The sequence below is a fragment of the Eriocheir sinensis genome, chromosome 45 (genome assembly GCF_024679095.1).
Source record: "Eriocheir sinensis breed Jianghai 21 chromosome 45, ASM2467909v1, whole genome shotgun sequence".
NCBI classification, from domain to species: Eukaryota; Metazoa; Arthropoda; class Malacostraca; order Decapoda; family Varunidae; genus Eriocheir; species Eriocheir sinensis.
In genome coordinates, this window is record NC_066553.1 from 8,635,010 (window position 1) to 8,660,554 (window position 25,545).

The 25,545-nt window shown below is 39.8% G+C and overlaps 1 protein-coding gene across 4 annotated transcripts in view; it reads right to left on the reverse strand.

The window, feature by feature from the left end:
* Positions 1-25,545, reverse strand: part of LOC126980714 (VPS35 endosomal protein-sorting factor-like) — a 47,430-nt gene that overhangs the window by 16,201 nt on the left and 5,684 nt on the right. For 2 of the 4 annotated variants that reach the window (XR_007733469.1, XM_050830899.1), the window contains exons 6-14: positions 16,208-16,237; positions 11,053-11,100; positions 7,989-8,185; positions 7,356-7,486; positions 4,528-4,677; positions 3,834-4,011; positions 1,146-1,280; positions 660-801; positions 244-425 (exon numbers count right to left, since the gene is read on the reverse strand). Coding sequence is in view for 3 of the 4 variants with exons in the window: in XM_050830899.1 (XP_050686856.1) it covers positions 244-425; positions 660-801; positions 1,146-1,280; positions 3,834-4,011; positions 4,528-4,677; positions 7,356-7,486; positions 7,989-8,185; positions 11,053-11,100; positions 16,208-16,237 (1,193 nt within the window). In the remaining variant the exon portion in view is untranslated. Of the gene's footprint in view, positions 1-243; positions 426-659; positions 802-1,145; positions 1,281-3,833; positions 4,012-4,527; positions 4,678-7,355; positions 7,487-7,988; positions 8,186-11,052; positions 11,101-11,481; positions 11,501-16,207; positions 16,238-25,545 lie in introns of those variants that run through there. The other 2 variants (XM_050830901.1, XM_050830900.1) reach the window with 2 other exon arrangements.

Below are 25,545 nucleotides of genomic sequence, written 5' to 3' on the forward strand. Positions count from 1 at the left end.
ATAGGGAAAATTTAATTCAATTAAAATTGATCAACATGTTTTTTGAACATCAACCTGTCAACCAAAAAATGCAATCTTTCATTGCCATCTTCATTTCATTCCCATATTCATCAATATTCTTATTAAAATTTTCACTCATTAGGTCTGTTCAGATTTTACCATGCACTGACTTTAATCCGTATTAAGATCATATTGTATATTGATCCACAAAACTGACAACAAACGACAACAAATTATACTTACAGAAAAATGCTTTGCAGTGTACTCGAGCCAGACACCAGCAGCTGAGAGATAATCATTAATGTGTGGAATGTGAGTGATGAGTTTCCAGACACCATTCAGGAGAGACAATTGCTGTGCCTGGGCTGGAGCAACCTTATTTACGGACCTTCCCAGGGCAGAAACTAGTTCATGCTTACTTTTACCTGTCATGGAAAAAGTTGTATTGATTATAAAGAATAGCTAGAATCTATCTCATTAATATACACATTAAATTTTAGAATTGACAAATATATTTCGCTATGACTTTATTCAATGTTTCTTATAAAATGCATAACATTGTTAATCTGTTACATGACTAAATGGGTTATGTTATTAAACAAGTTAATGGTTATTTAATTTCATGGTTTCCAAAACCATGCATTGTAATAATCACTAGCCTGAAAAGGGGCAAGCAGCTACGAGTTGTGTGAGGAGAAGGGAATGGAGAGCCATGAAGTCATGAGGGAATGTGTTGAGGATGGCAGCCACCATCAGATTCTGGCCCAAACCCTCAGCAGTCTCACACATCCGCACAACATCCTAAAGACCAAAAACATAATACTTATATTTAATAAAAATACTGTTTTATAACAGCTGCACAACCACACCAACTTATGTTGATGTTAGTTGTGAAATCATCAATAAATAGCGGCAATGTGTCTGGAAGCTGAGTGTGGCAAAGCTTCAATTATTCCTCAGACTTTCTAATTAATTTATAACTATGTCCATTTTCAGTTACTCTGGTGCAAGTTTCTTTGAATTCACTCTGGGACTTCCTATCAGAAATTATAGATATGTCATTTACAAAATAAAAAATCATGACCAAATTTAGTCCTTTATTGAAACACAGAGACTATTAAGTACTGTGACACAGGCAGCCTGACCTGTAGTTGCTGGTGTGGAGCTCTCCCAGCCAGGCACTGCATCATCCACTGTAGCGGAGGAGCAAACACTCGTGCTGCCAAAGCATCCTTATCCTCACCCATGTTCATGTCAGTTTCTCCTTCTGGCCAAGTGCCCTGAATCAAAGGTAATTTTTCTATCATTAAGTAATGTCCACTACTTCCTTTTTCCCTTTCTTTCTTTTTTTTTACAGTAAAGGAAGCAGCTTCAAAAAATGTCAGTCCTCATTATACATATATTCACTTATCTGAATACCTTTTTTTTTTCATGCATGCAGCATTATATATTTGGAAATGCAGCTTGAAAATTCAAATCTCACCAGCATGAAGTACTCATACACTTCCTCCTTCAGGCTGTTTACCATGCACTGGCTTTAATCTGTGTTAAGATCATATTGTATACTGATCCACAAAACTGACACTTAAATGTGTGGTAACAACTATGCTGAGTGTCTCAATAGTGTACATTCAGGGGTCACAGGCAAAGGTATTAACCGGAAAATACAAGATTCTGGTTTGAGACTAAGACTTTGATAGACACAGACTACAGCTTGCGTGGATGATTTCTGTGCCAGAGTCCACGCATTGAGATTTGCCGTGCAACTTCATATTTGCCTCCCATACCATCATTAAAGTGCAAGAGGCATTAATCATGTATCTGGCAGTGACGTATATCTTATCTCCATTCACTGGTGTGAGGGAAGGAGGGTCTCCCTCCCTCCCCTCCATCCAGGAGGGTTGACAGTTTGTATGGCCTTGAACAGTTTAACCTAAAATTTCCCCCACATCCTTGTGTTTCTGCCCATTTTGGCTGGATTACATAAAATGATGGAAACCATACATGTGGCAAAACAATGCCAGGAATCTCTGATCTTTACATTGCTGGGCACAATACTAAGGAAATTTGCAAGCCTAAAAGACTGAAGCTTAAAACAATGCGAAACTTGATTAACTGATTTAAGGCTGGCGGAGAGGGGATGGTCACGCTCCCTAAGAAACAACCAGGGAAACCAAAACATTTTTTTTATAGAAACAGGAACGTGTTAAGACGATAGCTTAACGTCACTCCTTGTCTTAGAACCAGGAAATTGAAAGAACAAACCCACACTCTAATTGGTGATGTGTCACTGCATACAGTGCAAGAAACTGCAACATGACCTTGGCTGCAGGTGTTATGGCACATGGAAGAAGCCACTGGTAAATGACCTCCAAAGGAAGAGGAGGCCTCATTTTGCCCAGCATTGTAAAGATCAGTGATTGATGGAACTGTTTTGCCTCCTGTATGGTTTCCTTCCATTGTGTAATCCAGCCAAAATGGGTAGAAACACAAGGATGTAGGTGAAATTTTAGGCTAAATTGTTCAAGGCCATACAAACTGTCAACCCCACTGAATGGAGGGGAAGGAGGAAGACCCTCCTTCCCTCGCACCAGTGAGTGGAGAAAAAGATGGACGTCACTGCCAGACACACGATTAATGCCTCTTGCGCTTTAATGATGGTATGGGAGGTGAATATGAAGTTGCGCGGCAATTCTCAATGTGTGCCCTCTGGCGCAGAAATCATCCGCGCAAGCTGTAGGCCAGGGTGACATATGTTTTCATTCTGAAATCCTATTTCCATGATGTATTGACTATCATGATAACAAATTATTATTAATATACTGAAGGAAAAAACAATACGTGCCCCTCAGCATTTAAAAAATCATTGAGATATCGCAGCATTCCTTGCCTAACATTATAAACTTTCTGCCTCTTATTCTTCAGTTGGCTGCCTCAAACAGAGATCTGGTAGTCCAGAGAAATGCATCCACACCTATATATTCCTCCAACCAAAGAGGGGATATGATGAAATACAAACTACATAAAGTAAAACCAGTAGTGGGCGTGGCATCCAGGAGGACCCGGGTTTGTGTCCTGCCCACCTTTACAAGCTGGGATTTTTCCGTCACCGACGAGTGGCCTAAGACTACCCACATGCTGTCTTGAAGACCACTTATCAACCTGCACTCAAGATTCTCTTTAAAAAATGAGGGCCAAAGATGAGCTCTGGGGACAGCATGAGCCAAGCAAGATGGTGCTACTATAAACACTTGCCTGCACCATAGCAGGCTGGGGGCAACCATCATGCCCAATCAAGATAGCCTACCAGTATCATAGGATGAAAAATAAATAAATAAATAAATAAATAAATAAATAAATAAATAAAATAAAATAAATAAATAAATAGAATAAATAAATAAATAAATGAAAAAGAAAAGGAATCAGCACAAAAAAATGAAAACACAATTTTTCTATAATTCAGTAAAAGATTGAAATATCAACTATTGGAGATCAAAACAAAGTAATGTGGCATTCCATTGTGACACATAAAAGAGTATAATCTTTTAGTCAGCAGTGCATATCAAGGTTTTTGACACCCACTGCGGTTGGCACCTCTTGGCCTACTCCCTGCCCGAGTTGGCTTACACAAATCTATATAGTATAGTCTACTACACACCAAGGCTATATAAAATAACTTATTGCACCAAAGCTACAAAACTGTACAGCATGTTACTGTACTGAACTGAAATACTGCATACCTTGGTGCACAACTGTACATAAAGCTCTCTGCAATCAGATAATGCAGTCCACAATAAAGGCATAAAGTTTTAAATATGCGTATGGATACTTACTTCCAGCTGTGTGAGGGTGTGCAGAAAGTCTTCAATGCTGTCCACAATGTACTGCGTGAGGGAGGGGGCCATGTCCACACCCATGCGGCACACAAACATGCGTGTGTAGGCAGCTATCAGTGGATCACCAATGCCACGGGTCATGCGGGCAAGGCGTATAAGAGCCTCCTCCCCCTCTCTGGAAAAATTATTATTAAACTTTTTATTATTATTATAATTATTATTATCATAATAAGGAGGGTAAAACCAAGACTTCAAAGACAAATTTTTGGTAGTACAGAAGCATCTTGCGAAACATGGAAACTATATGTAGCACGTATTGATCGAACCATGTGAGATGGTAAAAAAATTATAGCAAAGGAACTTTTTGTTAAAAGGAACAATTGCTTCTATTAAGTGGCTAGAGGCTATGGTAAGGTAGGCAAGAGATATGGGACAGGGGTGGGAGTGAGACATGGGCTTTGCATCTCCCATATTATATGCTCATCAACCAGAGTAACCTCAACAATAGAGAGCTGCTGTCTGCTGGAGTGTAGGAAATATATTTTACCATAGAATTTTACCCCCTGGCCCAATTTATGTGATTTTGAGACCAAATTTTATTTTACTTAAAAGCTGTAATTTTCACAACTCACTTTTTCAGGGACAGATGTATTCTAACACATCATTGATTTTACCTGTGTGTTTTCCTTACCTTTTGTCAATAAGTGAATAACATGGAAGGAGGGAAGCTTCCAAGTATATTCTTGGGAGAAGTTCCCTTATGGAAGCCACTTTGTAGAACCAATTACGAGCTGTCTCCTGTGCCTCCAACTTGGCAGCACTGGCACTGTTGGCAGGTGAGCTGTGGAATAAAATATGATGGTAAAGCATTTCTTAATCTCAATATGTCTCATATACATTTAAAAACTTCATCAAATTCCTTTGTGAGTAAGGCTGTACCAATGTACAGTAAACCCCGCTTAAGTCGGACCCGAATAAACCGGATATTTTTTACGATTTATCCCGAGTGCACTCGCATGCATTTTTTGACCTTTGATTGAGTAATTTTAAGCCACTTGGCTTATATACTAGCTAAAATACCCCTGATAGCTCTTACATCATCCGAGTCATTTGAGGAGTTGTCCGAGCCGTTGGAGACGTGAAACGGGCGCTTGTGCCGCGGCACTGCTGGCACCAAGATCACTGTTTATACAGCTGACTTAAGCCCCAAATACACTGCCGAATTTTGGCCACGAACTTATCGCCGAATCACTTCGTGAAAAAATTTGGCGACTGGTTCGCCGACACGACCAAGATTCTTACAGTTCATGACCATTTGGCGACATGTCGGCGAATGCTCAGGACAATTTGGGGACAATTTGGAGACATGTCGCCGACTATTCAGCGTTCATGTCGCCGAGTTAAAAATCTGAAATTTTTTTTTTTTTTTGTCGCGGAATAATTGGCGACAAGTCTCCGAATTGTCTTCGTATGTCCCTGAAGTGTCGGCATTTTCTTTCTTTTTCCAAGGTACATATTTTGAGATAACAAGGGAGTACAGTGGGAAAAAATAGTCAGCTTCTCCACGGGCGGGAACGAATGAGCGCTTTTTCATTGTTTTTAATACCCCAAATTTCGCGATCCTTGAGTTTAGCGCTATACCTTCGGAGAGGGTACTGTAGTCAGTAATGTTATGGTAGGAGAACTTTTATTAGATGAGTTTTTGTGAGAAACGTGCTTGAAAAACGACTATTTTTTGCATTCTCCGGAGGCACCTATTAGATTTTTTTGAGTCCTTTTGGGGTTAAGCCCCCCTTTCAGGTTTCTGCTATCTGAACAGGATATGGTTGTCTCAAGTCAGATAAAGATGGGCAGTTTTACATGGCAGATGCTCTGAGCGGGCAGCTATCAACTGCTGGGTTACAAAATGTGGATGTTGATCTACCAATTGATAAAAGCCCACCATCTCATGATGTGGTCAGAGAGGCTGTGGAAAGGCTGAGGGGTGGAAAGGCAGATGATATTTGTAACATTAGTGCAGAACTACTCAAAGCTGAAGGTGAAGCCATAATCCATGGATTGCATGGGTCTTTCTTCACTCCTGCATGGCAATTTGGTCCTTCTGACTGAAAGAGGGGACTGATTGTCCCTATCTGGAAAGGGAGAAGTTACTGTCAAGACTACAACAACTACCACGGTTTGTATTACACTGCTCAGTGTGCCAGGCAAGGTGCTTCTCTATCTATTACTCATGAGGATTCACAGCCAGCTGTTGAAGCTCCAGAGGCCTGAGCAGTCAGGGTTCACACCTGGTAAATCCATAACTGCTTTGTATACTGGTGGGGCACCAATGTGAGTTTTAACAGGGGATGTTTGCAGCCTATGTCGAACTCAAGATGCACTCTGGGATTTCCTCTGACTCTATGCAATTCCTGTAAGGACAGTTGGTCTATTGACTAACCTGCACACCAGGATTGACAGTGCTGTAAAGTGTGTGGGGAGGGGGGGTAGGGTCAGCTTCTTCCCTGTGAACACAGGATTGAGGAACAGCTGTGTCCTTACCCCATCACTTTTCAACACTTGCATGGACTAAGTATTAGGCAGAGTTGTGGATCAGTCATTGTGGAGCACCTGATGGCAATACCAGGGTCAGTAACTTTGTTTTTGTTGATGATGCAGCAATCCTTGCAGAGTCACTACAGGTTATGCTGATGGTCTCCCAAGGCACAGCATGAAAAGGTGAAACTTTTGAACTCAAGTCTCCTGTGTCATGACAAAGGTACAGCTGTTTGGAGGGTTACTAGGGTCACTAGATGAAACAGTCATGAATGTGGTGAGGACATTGATACCTTGGAAAATTTCATATAGGCTACCTTGGTAGTGAAATTCATAACAATGGTGGGTTTCATCAAGAAGTTTTACGGTGGACTGGCTTGACCTACAGTGATGGATGGCACTGAGAGCAACACGCCATCTACCACCGCCAAATTTACTTGACCCTTTCTATCTCCCTCTGATATGCAGGTATCTGGGCAATAGTTATATTTGGCAACTCCACTGAGCCCTCACTCAGTCAAGGAAGCCATCCCAAAGATAGTGGCTATCAGCCTGTCACAGAGGGTGGATGTATGCTCATCTATCACCTCACTGAAGGCTTCCAATGACCGCCCAAATGCTCGATAACTGATTGGTGGTCCAGGTATGCTATGCATATAGGTTGGTTCATGGTGAATTCCTTTATGTTTTCCCAAGCTTTCACAACATGACTTTTGTCTTGCACTGTATATATATCATCAGGTTATAGTGGTGATGAGTATGTGAGTATTTATTTCATTATGTGGGAGAAGTGATGGCTACATAAGTGATGAATCACATGGCAGTGGTAACGACTATGTGAGTGGTGGTGATGAGTGTGTGTGCTATAATAGTGTGGTGATGTGTATTTGTAATGTCTTGGTATGGGCAAAAATAGTGTCATCAGTACAGCCCTATTTCTGAACTGTAAAGAAATAAAAAAAAGGTGTGATAGAGCTGACTTACCCTTCATTCTGTGACTTCTGCTTGAGGCGTACATACACTAAGTTGGCCAGTGTGCTTAGTATGTCCATCACCAAGACAAACTTACTTGGGTAGAAATGCTCTGGCGCTGAAAGGTTCAGCAACTTCACACACTGCAAAGAACATCGCATGTCAGGAAATTAAAAAGTGGAGATTGAAAAGCATTGAAATTAGGAAAAAATTGGCAGATAATGACCTATGTTACTGTTATCTTGATGAGACTTTGTGTTGGAGGTTATGATAAAATAAAAAAACATCAAACCACTGAAAGCTCAAATCAGTAAAATTTTGAATACAAAACTGTCAAATTACACAAACATGGATAACAGAAGTCACACTGAAAACACATGTTTCATAAAACTACCAAAAAACAATATTAAAAGGGTGTGATTTTTATCTAAAACCTGCAAACATATATTTCCCAACATAGCATAAAGATATGAAAGCACTGTGTATGGTCATATGAGCCATGCATCACAGAAACCACTATAAATAAAATGTGCCTGTACCACTAACAGACTGGGGCCATCCAACATGCCCCTCATGAGAGCCTACTGGTACTATAGGCAGCACACAAAAAAGTAGTAGTTTTCAACTAACTTTTTGATCTCATACCTGAATGGCAATTTTGAGAGCTTTCACACGTTGGTCAGAGTTCCAGGCTTGAATCATTTCTTGCTTCAGGGTGTTGAGGCGATGAGTGAACTCACTCTGAGTGAGGCCGCCCACCTCACGCACCACCCCACCACTCATCTCATCCAGGGTGTCCATCTGCTCCAGCCGTGCACGGATACGCTCACTGCCACTCATGCCTGCACACAACGCAACCCCTTATTAAACACACACATCAAGGAATGTTGAAGCAACTGATGGTTGCTCTGTTTTGTCCCAAGTTAGAATAAACAAAAGGAGTCTGGTCCTCACATAAAGACATGATTAAGATCAATAGAGTACAAAGAGCAGCAACTGAGATGGTCTCCTGCCTAACAGACCTTATTTACAAGAAAACTGCAAAATTTGAGGCTGCTGTCCTAAGAAGAAAGAGAGAGGTGACATGATTCCAGTGTTCAGGACAATGAAGAGAATAACGAGAAATGATAAAGAACTGTAGAGAATAACGAGAAATGATAAAGATCTGTTTGAATTGGGTGGATGCTATAAACCTGAAAAAGGCAAGATGCTTGAAGGATATCAGAAAGCACAGTTTTTCAAATAGATGCACTGTACTGTGAAACAGGCTGGACAATGAGAAAATCCAATCCGAAAATTCAAATGAATTTAAGAGCTAAATTTGGCCGACTGAGACTATGAGACAGAACCTCCAATCGCATAGCTTATTTCCTGAATATTACAACTAGGCAGTTACCCCCCCACACCCACACACTTGACAACTGTTTTATATTTGCATATCAGAACCAATCACAGTCCATCTGTCTGTCTGTCTATATGTGTGCCCATCCATATGTCTACCTGTGTCTGTCTGTCTGTCTCAAGGTATATGTCCAAATTTGGAAGCACAGTACCCTCCCGAGTTTCACGCTTATTTCGTTTTGAAGGTATAGCGCTAAACTCGAGGATCGCGAAACTCGGGGTATTGAAAACACCGAAAAAGCGCTTACTTGTTTCGACCCAAGGAGGTGACTTTTTTTTTTCCCTCCTTTACTCCCTTGTTATCTCAAAATACATACTATCTTGGAAAAAGGAAGAAAACGGGAAGAGAGAACGGGTCGTTTTGAAGCCGCAGTTGAAGTCTTACGATTGCTGAGCTCTGAAAATACGCTTGTGATTTGCTGGGAGTCCGATGACATCATCGCTGGCGCCCACCCTATCAGCGGCCTCGCTGCTTTAAGGCAGTGTCACACTGGCCGTTTTCCTCTAACCGTTGGGGCTACTGGCAACGCCCGTGCGCCCATCCGGGAGCGAGTTGTCGGTTGTTTGTAAGCTGGTGTCACATTGAGCCTTTTTCTTCCCACCGCTTTTGCGGCAGCTTGGGCAACCAGCAACTCAAACTTTTCCGGGCGTGCATCACACACAGCCAAGGTTGGTTGCCCGTATCCACATCCACAATGTAAACAAAGCACTTTGCCCTGTATTGACATGGCGTCGTCTGCTAGAGTATGGGCTGTCGCGGCTTGTGCTGCCATTACCCAAATTATGGAGTTGTTGCTGCAGTTAAATGGAAGGAAAAAACAGTTGTGGGTGTGGCGTGTCTGTGGTTCCTCCGTGCCAGTTCTCATTGTCACCATTGCGCGTGCGCGGCCAACCCACCCATCTAGACTCCAACCACATAAACACATGGATCGAATAACAACAAAGACACACACACACACATGCACGCACACACCAGACTCATCATGAAGCATGGCAGATATTCCTCATAAACAGAAATGGCTTCGACATTTCCTAGAGTGTGTTAAAACTTATTTGGTGAGCGGTTCATACAAACCAAACATACCCAATGGCAAGAAGAGAGCAGTGTTAAAGATGACTGCTCTCTTCTTGCCAAGAGCTAGGTTTGGTTCATGTGAGCCACTCACCAAATACGTTCTAACACACTCAAAGAAATGGTGAAGCCGTTTCTGTTTGTCAGAAACATCTGCAATGATTCCTAATGAGTCTGGTGTGTGCATGCATGTGTGTGTATATGTTTGTTGTTATTCGATCCATGTGTTTATGTGGTCGGAGTCTAGGGTTGGCTGTGCATGCGCAATGGTGGCAATGAGAACTGGCACGGAGGAACCACAGTCACGCCACACCCACAACTGCTTCTTCCTTCCATTTAACCTACAGCAACAACTCCATAACTTGGGTAATGGCAGCACAAGCCGCGACGGCCCATACTTTAGCAGATGACGCTATGTCGATACAGGGCAAAGTGCTTTGTTTACATTGTGGATGTGGATACGGGCAACCAACCTTGGCTGTGTGTGACACACACCCGGAAAAGTTTGAGTTGCCAGTTGCCCAAGCTACCGCCAATGCAGTGGGAAGAAAAAGGCCCAGTGTGACACCAGCTTGCGGACAACCGACAACTTGCTCCTGGATGGGTGTATGGGCGTTGCCAGTAGCCCCAACGGTTGGAGGAAAACAGCCAGTGTGACACTGCCTTAAGGCAGGGAGGCTGCTGATAGGATGAGCACCAGCGATGACGTCATTGGACTCTCAGCGAATCACAAGCGTGTTTTCAGAACTGTCAGCCAATCATAAGGCAGCTGCCTTCAACTGCAGCTTTAAAACAACCCATTCTCTCTTCCCGTTTTCTTCTTTTTTTCAAGGTAGGTATTTTGAGACTATACATGGACGGGAGTTCCTCACACCCCCCCCTCCCACTCTCCCCAACTCAAGCTTCATCATTAATAAGTCTCTCTCTCTCTCTCTCTCTCTCTTGCCATAGCCCCAATGTTTGGAGGAAAACGTTCAGTAAGACACTACCTTTAAAGACAGCGCACGTGACGCCATGATAAGTAGACGTGACCTGTATATGTCAAAGCAGCGCGAAACTTGGGATGACAATGTGCGAAAGTCGGGATGGTAAGAATTTAGGACTAACCACGAAACTTGAGGATCGCGAAAATTGGATAGCGCGAAACTCGGGAGGGTGCTGTATATCATGCAGCATATCAGCTGACTATAGGGTATTTAATAATATGAAGAATTGGGCAGCACACTAGCCACCCACCTTGTGCTCGATGCCTCTCTGGAACTGCTGTCTGAGCCTTCACCACACCTGTCAGGAAAGAGGTCATCAAATCAATTGTATACATCTGGCTGAATTATTCCTGTGATATATTCAAACACTAACCACATTATTTATTCTAACATGGATGAAATTCAGGTAAGGATTTGTTGCATTTAAATTTTCATAAGCTAACTGTATGAAAATGTCTACTGAAATTGAAGTGAGAGGTGTTGAGGGGAGCAAAATGTTCTCAGATGTAATGAATTTGAACTTTCTATGCATTCTGAATTACTACAGTCCAGTTTTGAATGTTATACTTCACCCACAGTGAATCTCTTCAAAATTTTGTAATGCTGAAAGATCCCAAGAATCAGTACTTATATGCAGGGGTGGGCACGGTTCTGCTAACCGCTAGTTAGCGAAGCTTACTTTTCCATTAGCTGATTAGCATTTTCGCTAACTTTGGAAACAGTTAGTGGATCAATTAGCTTCTGCTAAATGTAGTTCCTCCTCCGCTAACTTCAAGTCCACTGAAAAATTCATACAGGTTTGTTCTTGTTTGTTGTGGGCAGACACAGCACCAGTTGAGCCACATGGAGCAATAATTCCAGGGCTTCCACTTTTGGGTAAATTATGCCTTAAAGTAGGATAATAGGACAATTATTAAGGAAACTTTATGTCTAAGCTACAACATACTGAAATTTCAGGTCACTAGGTCTGTTTTTAAAGGTTTTAGAGCCAAAATACTAAACCAAAGCTAAATCCATATAAAAAAGTTAGCGGTTAGCAGTTAGCGTCAGCTTCCACTAATTTCTTTATCAGTTTAGCGGTTTTGTGTAAGCAAAGCTATCTTTTTATTTAGTGGATTACCAGTTAGCAAAGCTAACTTTTCGGTTAGCGGTGCCCACCACTGCTTATATGACAGGTCTTACATGATATCAGTGCTACAAATTAAGAATCATTAAATTGTGACAAAGGAGAAAGGGCCATGAAAAAAGGCAGCAGAACTCAGAGTTTTCAACAATACACATTCTGCACTGCATCCTCTGCTGAGAAGAACCATTATTCATTAACTCACTGCATTCAGTACATAGACTAAACATACTTTCACTATTTTTCCTCTCTTTGACTAGTTTCCAATTATACTTTTAGTTAGATTTTCAAACTTTCATTGCACTGCACTGGAAGCATGCAAGTTTAGCTTGTAACTATTGGGATCTTTCAGCATATTAAGTTAAAGAGCTTCAAAGTGGTTATAAAAATGGCATTGATTGCATTCCTGGTGTATGTCAACAACATGCCAAACAGGTTGACAAGCTATGCAAATCTTTGTAGATGATGCAAAATACATGAAGAAAATGAAAGGCATTAAATGTAAAAGCCTATAAAAGGATTTGGATGAGTTGCATAGCTAGAGTAAGGCATGGAAAATGGACTTAATTGCTTACAAATGTCATGTTTTCAAAATGTGAGTAAGTGAAGAAGGAACAAGATGAAAATAAAATATAGAAGGAGAGGCCTTTAGTAGGGCAAAAGATGAAAAAGAACTAGGATTGATAATACATGACAATTTTTAACCAGAGAAGCATAATTATTAACAAGGTAACTGGAGAATGTTTTAGGTTGATAACAAACATAAATCTGGTATTTGACTACATGGATAATGAGACACTAAGAATGTTGATAATATATATAGATCAAAACTTAGAATATGCTGTCATGGTGCAGTCACTTCATTTGAAATATATACATTGTACACATTTGAAAAGTGCAAGGAAGGCAACAAAAATTATACCAAGCTTTTAAGAAAACTGCAATACAATGAAACACTGCAAACTCAAGCTGCCTAAAATGCAATAAAGAAATAGTAGAGCCAATCAGACTCATAAAGCATGTGAATTGGAAAGACTTGCTGATGAAGGGCAGTGGAAGAAAAAGGAGACATGAACATTAACTGAGGAAAGAAAGTGACAGAAAAGATGCCAAGAAGTTAATATGCACGATAGTAGTCTACAAATCACCTAATATGTGAGGGGGGTCCTACAATATATTCAAGCCTTCATGTACGAGAGCTGAACTTCATGGCATGCAATTTACTATTATATAAGCAAAATTGACGTTCCCATCTTCTATGTTTGTCGCCCCTTCAAATATGCCCCTGGCTCTTCTGGTGGCACTCACCCTCCCACCATTCTTCCCTGCTCACCAGCCTTAGTTGTTCCACTAAGTGTCCAGTATCAGCTATATCACTGTCTTCAGATCATTGTTCCTGCGTATGAGATAGCAGCAGCACAAAGAGATATTACACCCAATGAAGTGCAGAATAGGGACATACAGGTAACTCTCAATTTACGCGAGTATTGTGTCCTTGAAGAGGTCGCGTAAATCAAAAACGATGTAAATCAAACAAGAGGTAGGTTTCTATCGAAAAATAAATATTCATTCAGTGGAGAGAGAGAGAGAGAGAGAGAGAGAGAGAGAGAGAGAGAGAGAGAGAGAGAATATCCACTCAGGCACTCAGTCCCAGCCTCACTCGTGTGAGGAAGAAATGAGGGACACCATGAGCGAATGGCTAGTATTGGTACTGGTACTGAGCAGTCTGGTACCGGTACTGTACCATATAGCTAGTATTGTTAGTACCGGTACTGGTACCAGTACCTGCCCACCCCTATTGTTGAGTAGCGTGGCAGCGTGGGTACTGTATTGTTGTTCAAGTGGTGTGCGGGAAGAACTGAGCTCAGCTGTGTGAGTCCAGTTGCGTGAGACATCTGGTGGCAACTCCATAAAATATCGCGTATAAGTGAAAAAAAGTGTAAATTAAACATTTATTTGGATTTTGGACCCCGCGTTATTTCAAAAACGCGTAAACCAAACTTGCGTAAATCGAGAGTTACCTGTATCAGTAAATGACTTCTACCAGATCTTGGCAACTACTAACTTCTAAAGAAAAGATTCAATAAATAAGGTGAGTCAAATATAATTCTAGCAGAAGAAACAAGATTATGAGATTCTATACTATGAAATACACAGAGAAGGAGAAAACTTAGGACAGACACTCATAACCTGTTTCTTGAGGGACCTGGTGCCAGCAGAACTTTCGTCTTCAAATGACCAAGACTCAGACTCTGATGATGCCATGCCATTGGTCTCCAACCACAACTCAACTCAAAATGTGATGAGGATTGAGGCATAATTATCAAACTGAGCAATTATTTTTTAACCATGAGACAAAACTAGTGGTGTTTGAGGCTGATAATAGCCCCTTTAAATGTTTGATATCATCACAACTAGTTATTATACTATGCCAGAGTTCAGTGTAAATATTATGTAATTTGGTTATTAATGGATCAGCTTAGTGCACTATTTTTGTCTGCAGAGGGCAGCAACCTAATAAATTTACAAAACTATCTCTAACATTATTAATACATTGAATTCAAAATCAACTATAACTGACAATTTGTTGTTGCAGCCTGAATAGTACCCACTAATACTAACAACTGTTTCCTATGCGTTTCATAATATCCACGAAATCAGACATGCAGTGTGACAGAAGATTCCCAGTGCAAGATAATGCAGTCCTCAGATTCGTGGGCTGCGACTATAGTCAGGATCCTAATGTCCGTGTGGTCTGAATATTTATGTAAATCTCTCTCTTTTTCACCTCTTTTGGCACATTTCTCCATAAAGTTTTCTTGTTCCTTCTTTTCTCAACTCCTTTGATCTCACCTGTCCCTTTTTTTTCTCTTCCACACACACTATATCTAGCTAGGTACTTCCTCTGCTGCCCTAAACACTGAACTCTTAAAATATCAAACACCTTACCCACTCATTCCTACGCTTGCTCTTACACCTAATTCTTTCACTTTTCTTCTATGCATCTGCAGTCAAGCAATCTCACTTGCCAGTTCCTTCTTCCCATTACTTTTAATTTCCATTATTTTCTCAGCTTTAATTTTTCTACCTTAAAGTTGTCAGAACTATCAAATATACCTCTCATAACCTTTGTTATGAATTAGACATACATCCTGCTTCAGTCTATTATTCACAGCTATATAATATGCCAAGCTCCTCTCACTCCCTCTTGCCCAAATATACCTGTGAATCAGCTTGTGCTAAAAAAATAAAAGGTACTTAACAGGAACACACCACTCTAAGCACATCTCTCCACCTATTTCATTCACTTCATCTACATCCCACTTCCCAACCACACTAACAATATCCCCACTTCCAACTTTCACATCCATATTCCCTAACTCAAGTGATCTTCTTTAATGTCTGACTATATAAAAATACAGTAGTATATTTTTATTCACAAAAATTATAACATCAATGACTTGTGTCAGGGCTGACTTCGTTTGGATGCACTGCCGGTGGTCTTACAGGTGCTACCACCACTCACACCAGTTCTCAGAGGTGGGTGGCTGGCAAGTGATGAAGAGAGCATCATGATGACACCATCTTCACTCCCTTTACCTTTCCCTTCACCAACTCTGAGAAACTATCTCATAAAAGTTCTCAAGCTTTAAAGTGTCACTATGGCTCTTCTCCACATGATGGAGCATGAGGTTGGATAAAGAGCAAATAGGATGATAAATAGCTACATCTTCCATTTTTTTATTTACTTACCTTCATGTGATTAGTATTGTTACAGGAAGCAGTGTTATAAGTCAGTAATTATGTACATGCCTTCCAAGAATATATGAGTTAGCAAAATTAAGATTTATATTCTTTCATATTTTCATACTCTAAAAACTATAATACTGCCTCACTTAGCTGAATTTATATTAATTGCATGAATGCTATTTTTTTATGTAATTAAGTTATGAGTTTTTAAATATTCCTCGACTCAATATTTAACACCTAAACGACATGGAATAAGGAAGAAAACACTTTGAGAGCATTATACTGAGGCTTCTGATGATCATGATGAAGTTGATAATTTTAATGACACTTGTTTGTAGATGGCAAATACCAATGGCTAAATAAGTAGACAACAGGACATTATCCCAAGCTATATTTAATAAAAAAATACAGGTTTTGAAACAGCTAAGTGAGTCAGCAGTGAGTCTAGATTTTGTTGGCAGCACACTGACAGGAACACAGTGACTATCTTATCAACAGCATTGTCAGATGGCTTCAACAGAATGTTACTCACGTCTGTGGGATGGGACAGCTCTGCTCTCAGCTAACCAGTGTGATGAAAATAGGACAAAACAAAAAAAGAGGCACTCAACATACAAATCAAATTTTGGAAAACACATTATTAAATATGTAACAAATATCTGTACACTGTGATCACCAACACACTCATTCATCTTCAGTCAATTTGTCTGACCTACCATTAGGTGGGTCAGGCTGATTGAAATCCACAGATCATCATCTAATCAATAAGAGAGCAACCATAAGACCACATTCATAACTGTGACCAAGGAACCAAGGAACAGCTATATGCTTCCTAAATGGCAATTTGGGACTTGAAACATTCCACTCCTACGTGATTTATAATCTATCATAATCATTTTAAACTACATCACTCTAAAACTGTCTAGACATTGCCAGGTAAAGAGCAAAGAGGAATGAGTGGAACAGTGCATGTGACAGCCTCTTCTAGACCCTTCTCATACTCACTCTAAAGGCACGTTCACACATTCACGATCATTTACTTGTGACCTCCAATGTATTCACCATGGCCAAAATCTGATCGTCACTGCAAAGACTGTTGTGTGCAACCGCGAGTGATAATGAATATGGTAGCATGATGGTCATTTTTTTTTCAGTAACACCATCATGGTTTTTTGAAAACAGATGTGACATTAAATCAATAGTCCAACGGTTACCTGTGATGGACTAAGATGGGCAGTGACGTTCCAATGGGATGATGGGCACAAACGTTTGCAAATGTTGGCAATGCAATATGACCCTCCCTCGGTTCTTGGGGAGTGTCACACAACGTGTGACAGCAAAATGATGGCCCTGTGGTGGTTTGAGATAGTTGTTGTGGCATCTCAGCACTTATACACCGAGGGCATGGGAACTACAAAAAGGGTGGTACCTGCCAGCCTACCCCCAGTCATCAACTTGCCTGCTGAAGAAGCAACATCATGGACCTCTTGAACCTCAGCGATGCAGAGAGAAAAAGACTTCTGAATTTGCTCCAGAGACATCCGCAGGGCAAGAACAAGAGCCTACAATTGATGCACCTAATAGTACTTGCATACTAAAAACGGATTTGGGTGAACCCCTGGCTGACAAGGCGTGTTCAACTTGAACACTATAACACCCTCATGTAGGAACTGGCAGAAAAAGATCTAGTGCTATACAAGAATGTTCTGTGGACTGATGAAGCCCTCTTTGATGAGCTTGTAGTACATGTCAGCCCCTGGATTGAGAAGCACTGCACCTTTTGGAGGAAGCTCATTGAGCCAGGACAACATTTGCGTGAGACTGGCTGACTGTCTCCACCCCTTGCTGGACCTCCTCAGTAGTCCATGCATATGATGTTGCCGCTTTGCAAGCCTCACAACTGTTTTTTCTCAGAGATTTTTCTACACATGCATGTGGTTCTTTGCAAAGGGTTGAGAATTATTGGAAACTCTTGAGGTGCTTACACAATGGTCTTGCAACATCGACAAGATGCCCCTGAAGTACATTCCAATAAGTTACGATGGATAACAGTTCATTCGATGGCCTGCCAACATTTTTAATTCAAAAGTTTTGCCACGCACCGGCCACTGCTGTGAGACTTGGCAACATCTCTGAGACCCACTGAGATGTACCTGCTGATTTTGGGGAGAGTCTGAGAATACAAAGGCAATTGCCTGTGATAGCCACCATTTTGTAGAGTCTAAATGCTTTGCAAATGATTGTTGCATCTAGAGATGTATGGATACCAAAATTTTGACAGATACCAATACTTTACTAAGTACGGAGCTAGGCCATTACTCAAGCATAACATACCAAATTACCAATGATATCGGGAGTCTTAAGACCATAAACATATTTTATAAACCACTTGTCAGTAGAAGGTCTCATACCTATCAAGAAATATCAATAAGAAAAATTATTAAAGCTGGGAAACCTTAATTTACATTATCATGCAGGCAGCCAGCAGTGGACTGCAGCATGAGGCCATGTGAGGGCCCTGAGAGGAGAGGGCTGTGGCAGGGCCAATACCACCAATGTGTCTTGTACATGTCCACAGCATTAGATGTGGCTTATTACCAAATGTTCTGTAATTCTATGCACCGTGTACTTATGTCTGTATGATACTTGCTAATTTATTATTACCAATAATTCATATTTCATCGCTATAAAACATCCAATTTCTGCTTAACAAAATATCTTGCAATGATTTTCATTTAGGTATCAGTAGTATTGGCAGTAAATCAGCCAACACTGATACTGCCGATCCCAATACATCAGTACATCCCTATTTTCATCATGATCGTGAATGTGTGAACACAACTGAAGCTCTACTTCCGTTTTATGAATCCCAAACTGCCTCCTAGGAGCAAATCATCAAACCCCCTGAGAATATTTATCACCAACTGGAACAAGAAGAGACTGGTGAGAATAGGTTCCTGAATATATTTCACAATTAGAGAAACCTCTATAGTTGCTCACTCAGAAGAGGTAGTAGATTAACATGAAGAAAATTTATGACTGAAATTACACAAGCCACAAGAGTGGCTTTTACATAAACTAGTGATTGTGTAACATTAAGCCAAGCAGCAATTGCTAGCTTAGATAACAATAGCATCAGATTTAAATGGGCAGTATTGAGCACATCAAACACCCTTAATTAAAGATATTCAATAATTTATAATGACTAGTCAAGAAAACAAAATGTAAAGTTAAATTCTAGTCAAGTGAGCATCAACTGTACCAAGAAAACTGAAACCACTTACACAAGAAATGAAGACCCATGTGGACCAACCCTTCACTGGACCATTACTGATTGCAAACATTCAACAAGACTATGTTGTGTTTTATGTAACTTATATTAGTGTAAAAAGTTGGGTTAGGTATTTATGTACAAAAATTACATTTCTTTCATGTAGAGAATGGCTTCATATTGTAAATGACAGGTTATATGTATACTCTTTACTTGTTTCTGCTTCACCATGCTTAATAAAAGCTTCAGGATTAACATTACCTTGATGATAAAGTACAACCTTTTTATTTTAATAAGTACAGTATTTCTATCACTGGAAACTCATACAAAATTAAAACTAATTGGAATTATTTTTCTATGTGGAATTAATTAACTTTTTAAAGCATTTCTTTCTCATTATTTTTGTTATTTTCTGTTAGGATTGGTTGTTACTGTGAAGTACAAACGCGCGCAAGACTCACTTACGTTCTTACACAATAATAACATTGAAAGTCAAATAAGACACTATCATATACAACCTACATCCTAAAAACAATCTTACAATATCCAGGAAGAAACAACTCATATGCTGGCTAAAGCAAGCCAGGACGCAGTATGCGCGTCCTCGGATATGGTACAGGGCACGCAAGGACGCAGTATATGTGTCCTCGTGTTGAAAGGGTTAAATTTATTCGGCATGCAGCGTGGGGCGGTGGAAATACGTAATGCAGCGCAGGGCATATGGGACATGGTGGCAGCGGTCCACTATACTGGGTCGGTGTTGTGAGAAATACCTCCTCGCAGAAATAAGTCATTCTGGTGTTTTATACGCATGCACAGCAGGAAAAACATTTATTTGCCTGGTTTTGTTCTAGTTTGTCCACTTGTGATATTTGTAAGTGATGATTGAAATATAGAAACAGTAAGCAAGTTGAACCTTCCTGTGAGCTATTTTGCGGCTGCAGCGGTGGATGCACAACAGACAATTGAAAAGTCAGTAATTTAATGATATCCTGAGAAAAATACTATCTCCATAATAAACAGCATCATATTATGTCCAGATATATGTAGTCAGCATCTCAAAATTAGTAGGCTACCCTCTCATGAATAATCCTCTATTTCAGTTTCCATTTTATTTCGGTTCAAATAAAAATATTCCGAAATCCAAAAAATTCGAAATCCAGAACACTCTCGGTCCTAGGAATTTTGAATAAAGGATTCTCAACCTGTAGTATAATATTATTATTAGTACATAGTAGTATCATTATTATTATTATTATTCCTATTATTATTATTATTATTATTATTATTATTATTATTATTATTACCATTATCGTTTTCATTATTATTATTGTTATTATTATTATAAATATTGTGATTATCATGATTATTATTATATTTTTTTCATTATTATTATTAATATTATTATATATATTAGTAGTAGTAGTAGAAGTTAGTGTTGTTGTTGATGAAAAGCCATACAAAAACAGTTTTATTCTTGGACAAGTGAAAATATTAAACACTCAGCCACAAAGTCTTATCTTGCTGTTTATCTCTCCTCCCTTGGCCTGTCACTTGCCACATATTTGTCCCTTCCCACCCTGACAGAAGTCTCTGGAAGAATTGAAATTGGTAATATTTTGACATTTGCATTTCTTGCTCATAAAAAAACAGACAACTTGTTGTAATGTACTTTTCAAAGTTGATTTGTACATTTTTTTACAGCAATGAAAACTGCTCAAGGGCATAGAATATAAGAATACAAAAGTCCGCCAAGCACTGCTCCAGCAAAAAGAGTACAGGAGTGGCCTAAAGAGAGGGTCATTTCAGTTGGAGAGTTGTCTTAATGGTATATTCAGAGTTGCCAGCCAGTGGGTGTCACCACTGACTACGTCTTTGGGCTCACGAAGCTTGAACTACATATTCTTTCAATTATCATAAATTACCTGTTTCTCTGGGACTTGTAACAGCTTCACTTCAGTACAATAAGTGATATTATTGTTAATAAAAATGTAGTTGATCATTCTTGTTATATTTATTGGTAAATGAGAGAAAACAAATGACTGTTGCAAGGTTCTTCTAATTAAAAAAATCTCTTTTGCATGAAAGCAATGCAAAATCGAGCAAAATTGGACTTAAAAAAAATTCTATTTATATTTCAGTATTGGCTTAGGGTGTATCAGTCTCGCCTTTGACAAAATTTATCAAAAACATTAGGGTGTCAAGCAACTTGGACCCCCTCCCCCAACACTAGGACTGACAGGCAAATCTATCCATAAATCTCATGCAATAATTGCCCCTAATTTTCCCTTGTAGAAAAATTCACAGACTCTTCTGGATAATGCGCCCAGGATCTCCATATAAGACTGCAAAAGCTAAAACCAAGCCTGAGACCATCACGGAGGTTATGGACAGTTGGGCGAGGTTTGTGATGATTCATGAACTACGTAGTTATCCTTTTACACATCTTAGCCTCAGGTTTCACGGACTCAGGTTTCACCCACTTCTCTGTGGATTCAATTGAGCAACAAAACTTGGTGTACCACCGTTTAACATTAAGGCATCAATTTCATTTTGACAAGATAAAAAAGTCAAATATTCCAGACATCCCAACAATTCATTGTTGTAAGAGTGCAGCTGTCACAAGGTAAGGGCAGAGGATGAATTTCATTTAGTATCTGCCTAATCTTAGTATTAACCCTTTCATTGCTAAATGCTCACAGCGAGCGTTAGGCGTATTTGCTGGTGGTGCTAAACACTCGCTGCGAGCTCCAGCCGCACTCAAATCTCCCGCGTATGAGTGTTCCAACACTATTTATAACAACACAGGATTGCCAATTGAGTGGGTTCTTCATTAAATTTGGTGGAAAATCATATCAGCCCAGCACGAAAAATCTATGGACGAGTAACTGGTGGATGTTCTTGTCCAATATAGTGTCATTTTTGCATAGCTTCACCTATCACCTGACTGATTCTTTGACCAAATAGTTGTAAATATTGCAGTTGGCAATAGAACCTTGCCAAAATCTCAAGGAAAGATGTCCGCAGTTCCCTCAGTATGGCTGATCATCCCGCACGCACTGACGTTAAGTGTTCACATTCATCACTCCATGAATGTGCATGTACGTTAGCAGGAGAGGCATACATAACCGACTCCTATAGATCTGGGCCTCCTCTTTCCAATGGTGTTTTTGGTTCTTTGTTGTGACGAATAGTTTTTGAGATACAGAGGTTAAAAGAGACCCCCCATTGGGCTGCCTGACTGCGCCTGAGGGGATAGTCGCGTCCTGTCCCGCACGCAAGGAAAGGGTTAAGAAGTGCAAATTTTGTTGCATGGTAATGCACTGGCATATGGACACTAATTCCTCCTTGGTCCTGGCAGGTGCTGCAGGAAGTGAATCAAGAGGAATGGACTGATCTGATCAAATGAAAAATTTGAATTGTCTGGTCATCATATGAATCACACATTCCAAAAAAGTGCTCTAACGTTTTACCTCTTCAGTATTATATATTTTTGATCAAGGGTATCTTTTTTACATTCAGAATATGGTACATTCCTCTTGAATACTTATTTATTGATATGATTCCTAATCTATACCCTTAACCCCTTCAATCCGGCGACGCCGACGTCGGCTTTCGAAGGGCGTCCAACGTCATCATCATTAGTCCTCTTTTAAACCTCTTAATCTTCGTCCATTTCCTCTTAATTCTCTTCTAAACCTCTTAAAGAGGAAGTGAAAGAGAATTAAGAGGAATTTAGAGGAGGATTGAAAGGTATAGAAGAGGATTAATCCTCTTCCATTTCCTCTTGACCCTTTCCATACTGTGACGCCGACGTCTGCATCACAGATGGAAAGGGTTAATTATTTAATTGCATCCTGTATATCTTCAGTTCTTTCCTGTCCTGAGTTCTTACTTCCACCTGCCATTTAGCTGTTTCCTTACCCTTTATGTATCACATTATAATACAATGTTCTAAGATTGTGAAATTGATATTTCAGTCTATCTATGTATGTATCTATCTATCTATTTAATGACCCCTGCTTTCTTGAAGGAACTTCATCTGGTGTTGCAGCCTTGGCAAAAGTATTCTTCTACTCATTTTCATGTATACAATCTTTGACTCTTGCAGTGCTCTCCTCTCTCGCTCACCAATTTTCCTCACCTACCTGTCTACATATCCCCTGTATACCTCCTCCTCCCTTTTATATCAATCTTCTAAAGTTAGAATATTTCACTGGACACTTGCAAGCAAGAGGTGCACACACAGTAGACAAAGGCAGCCAAGTGCTTGTAACATGCAGATTTGTTTGTCTTCAACTAATAAAATTAATTAAAATTTGTAAGGAATATTTGAGATTAGTTATAAAATTACACCATTATTAGTCCATTTTACAGACAGATACAACATTAATTTGTGATTTTTTTAGGTATGGGGCTACATATTTATATATATATATATATATATATATATATATATATATATATATATATATATATATATATATATATATATATATATATATATATATATATATATATATAAAAAATATAAAAAAAATAAAAATAAAAACTAATTTTGCAACTCTGCAATACCAGATAGTGAATTATCAAGGGTTTAGTGTGCTACTATACTTTCCTTGAATAAGACTCAACATAATTTTAATGAAAAAAATAATGAAATACAGGTCCTTTACCCATCAAGTATGGCATTTTTTCAAACTATCCTTTCCTTCTGTGTCTTTCCTGTCAAAACTGAACTTTCCAGCCTCCATTGTGATTGCCAGGTCACTAAGGCTGCGGCCACACAGGGAGCGAGAAAGCTAGCGAGAGCGAGAAACTTTAATACATTATAAGCAATGCAGGTGGCCACACCGGCAGTGAGCACGTAATGGCAAGAAAGCGAGCTGGTAGGCGAGAAAGCGAGAAGAGTTGACGATTAACTTTTCTCGCGTGACATCGCTCGGTCAGAGGGAGTGACATCACAGACATGCTTCTCTATTATTTGCCATAACTCACCTCGTACATTAGACAGGGCATTTTGGTTAACACCGTTAAACGCAGCAGTGATTGCAGAACTTGAATATGTTTGTGAAAACTCAATAAAACAAAACTAAATAAATAGTGACGAATTGAAGTTAAAGAATCACTCCGTAATGTTTATAACACATTTTACATAGGGAGTCCTTGATTTGCACGATAGATGCATTCCAGAAGGGACCGTGCAAAGTAAATTTCGTGCAATGTAAGGATGATCGGGGAGAGAGACGCTACCACAGCCGTGCGTGGGTAAAGAATGAGCTTTGCCCGCGGCGCGGCCCGGGTGGTGTTAAACACAGCGGGTGGCGGGAAACACCTAGTGACGCCTGGTGGCTGCATTACTGAACTAAATCAGCCGCGTGAAACTTGATTTTCTTGAAATCGTGTTATTTTAAGGAATCTGTGTAATATGAGGAAAAAACCCTATTTTTTTACACCGTACTATTTTGAATATCAAGAACTCCCTTACTAACTACCATTTGCAGTATCTATGAAATGAGTACTAAAATAAACAAATCCATCTTATAGAGAAAAGCCTCCTGAACACGATGGTGTATACAGATTTTTCTTAAAACACCGAATAAGTAAAGCACGGAACTATTTATAAAAACATTTCACCTCATCCCTCGTGTGCGCCGACAGGGGCGGGGGCGAGGGATGATGTGTGCACTGTTGCTAGGTTATTATAGTGTTGCCAGGGTACGTACTGCTCCTTCAGGGCAGGAACACGCTCCGATTCTCTCACATGCTTGCCAATACTTGAGTAGCTTTTTAATTAAGCCCAATGTATCGTCTGCAAGTTGTCAGTTTTTCTGTTACATCAGTTACTGACTTGACACCCTCTTCTTCGTTTATCATATAAAATATGCATACAGCTTTAGTATTATGCACTGACATGTCTCTCACTTTCTTGAGCCATGAGAACACTTGGCACTTCATCATACTATTCTCTTGTAAAAAAGCAATTTAAGCACATATGCCATGACGTCCAGAATAGCATGTTGGTCTGTCTGTAGACCGTGTCGCCTTGCCATGACAACCCTTGCCTCGACTCGCTTTTCGTGTAGCCACAGAAACTTGTCTTCCCGCTCTCGCTCTCGCTCGCTTTCTTGCTCCCTGTGTGGCTGCGGCCTAACTAAAGAGATGGCGAGAAGAGATTGACAAGCTGTGCCTTCATCTACAATCTAACACACTTTGGGAAGTAGGTCTGAGTAATATGTGGGTGTATACCATTTGCTCAGGAATGGCCCAATGGGAGGGTGTCACAGCTTATGGATTAAATAGTTTCAGTACTCATAGGTCAAATTTTGCATGCCTTAATTTGGAAAAATTGCATAATGTGAGTAAATTTCATACTGAGTTCACAAACTGTCATGTAATTTAATCACTTTCACAATATAATCACTTTAATAATAATAAAACATAACATCAGCACACAAAGCAGCAACACATGATACATATGAGCAGAAGCTGAAAGTATGATAATCAGGCACAACTGTGAGGGCAGAATTTATGTAGTAATGGTAGAAGGTGTATTCTTACCTAATTGTATTTTTTTAATTGTGTGTGTGTGTGTGTGT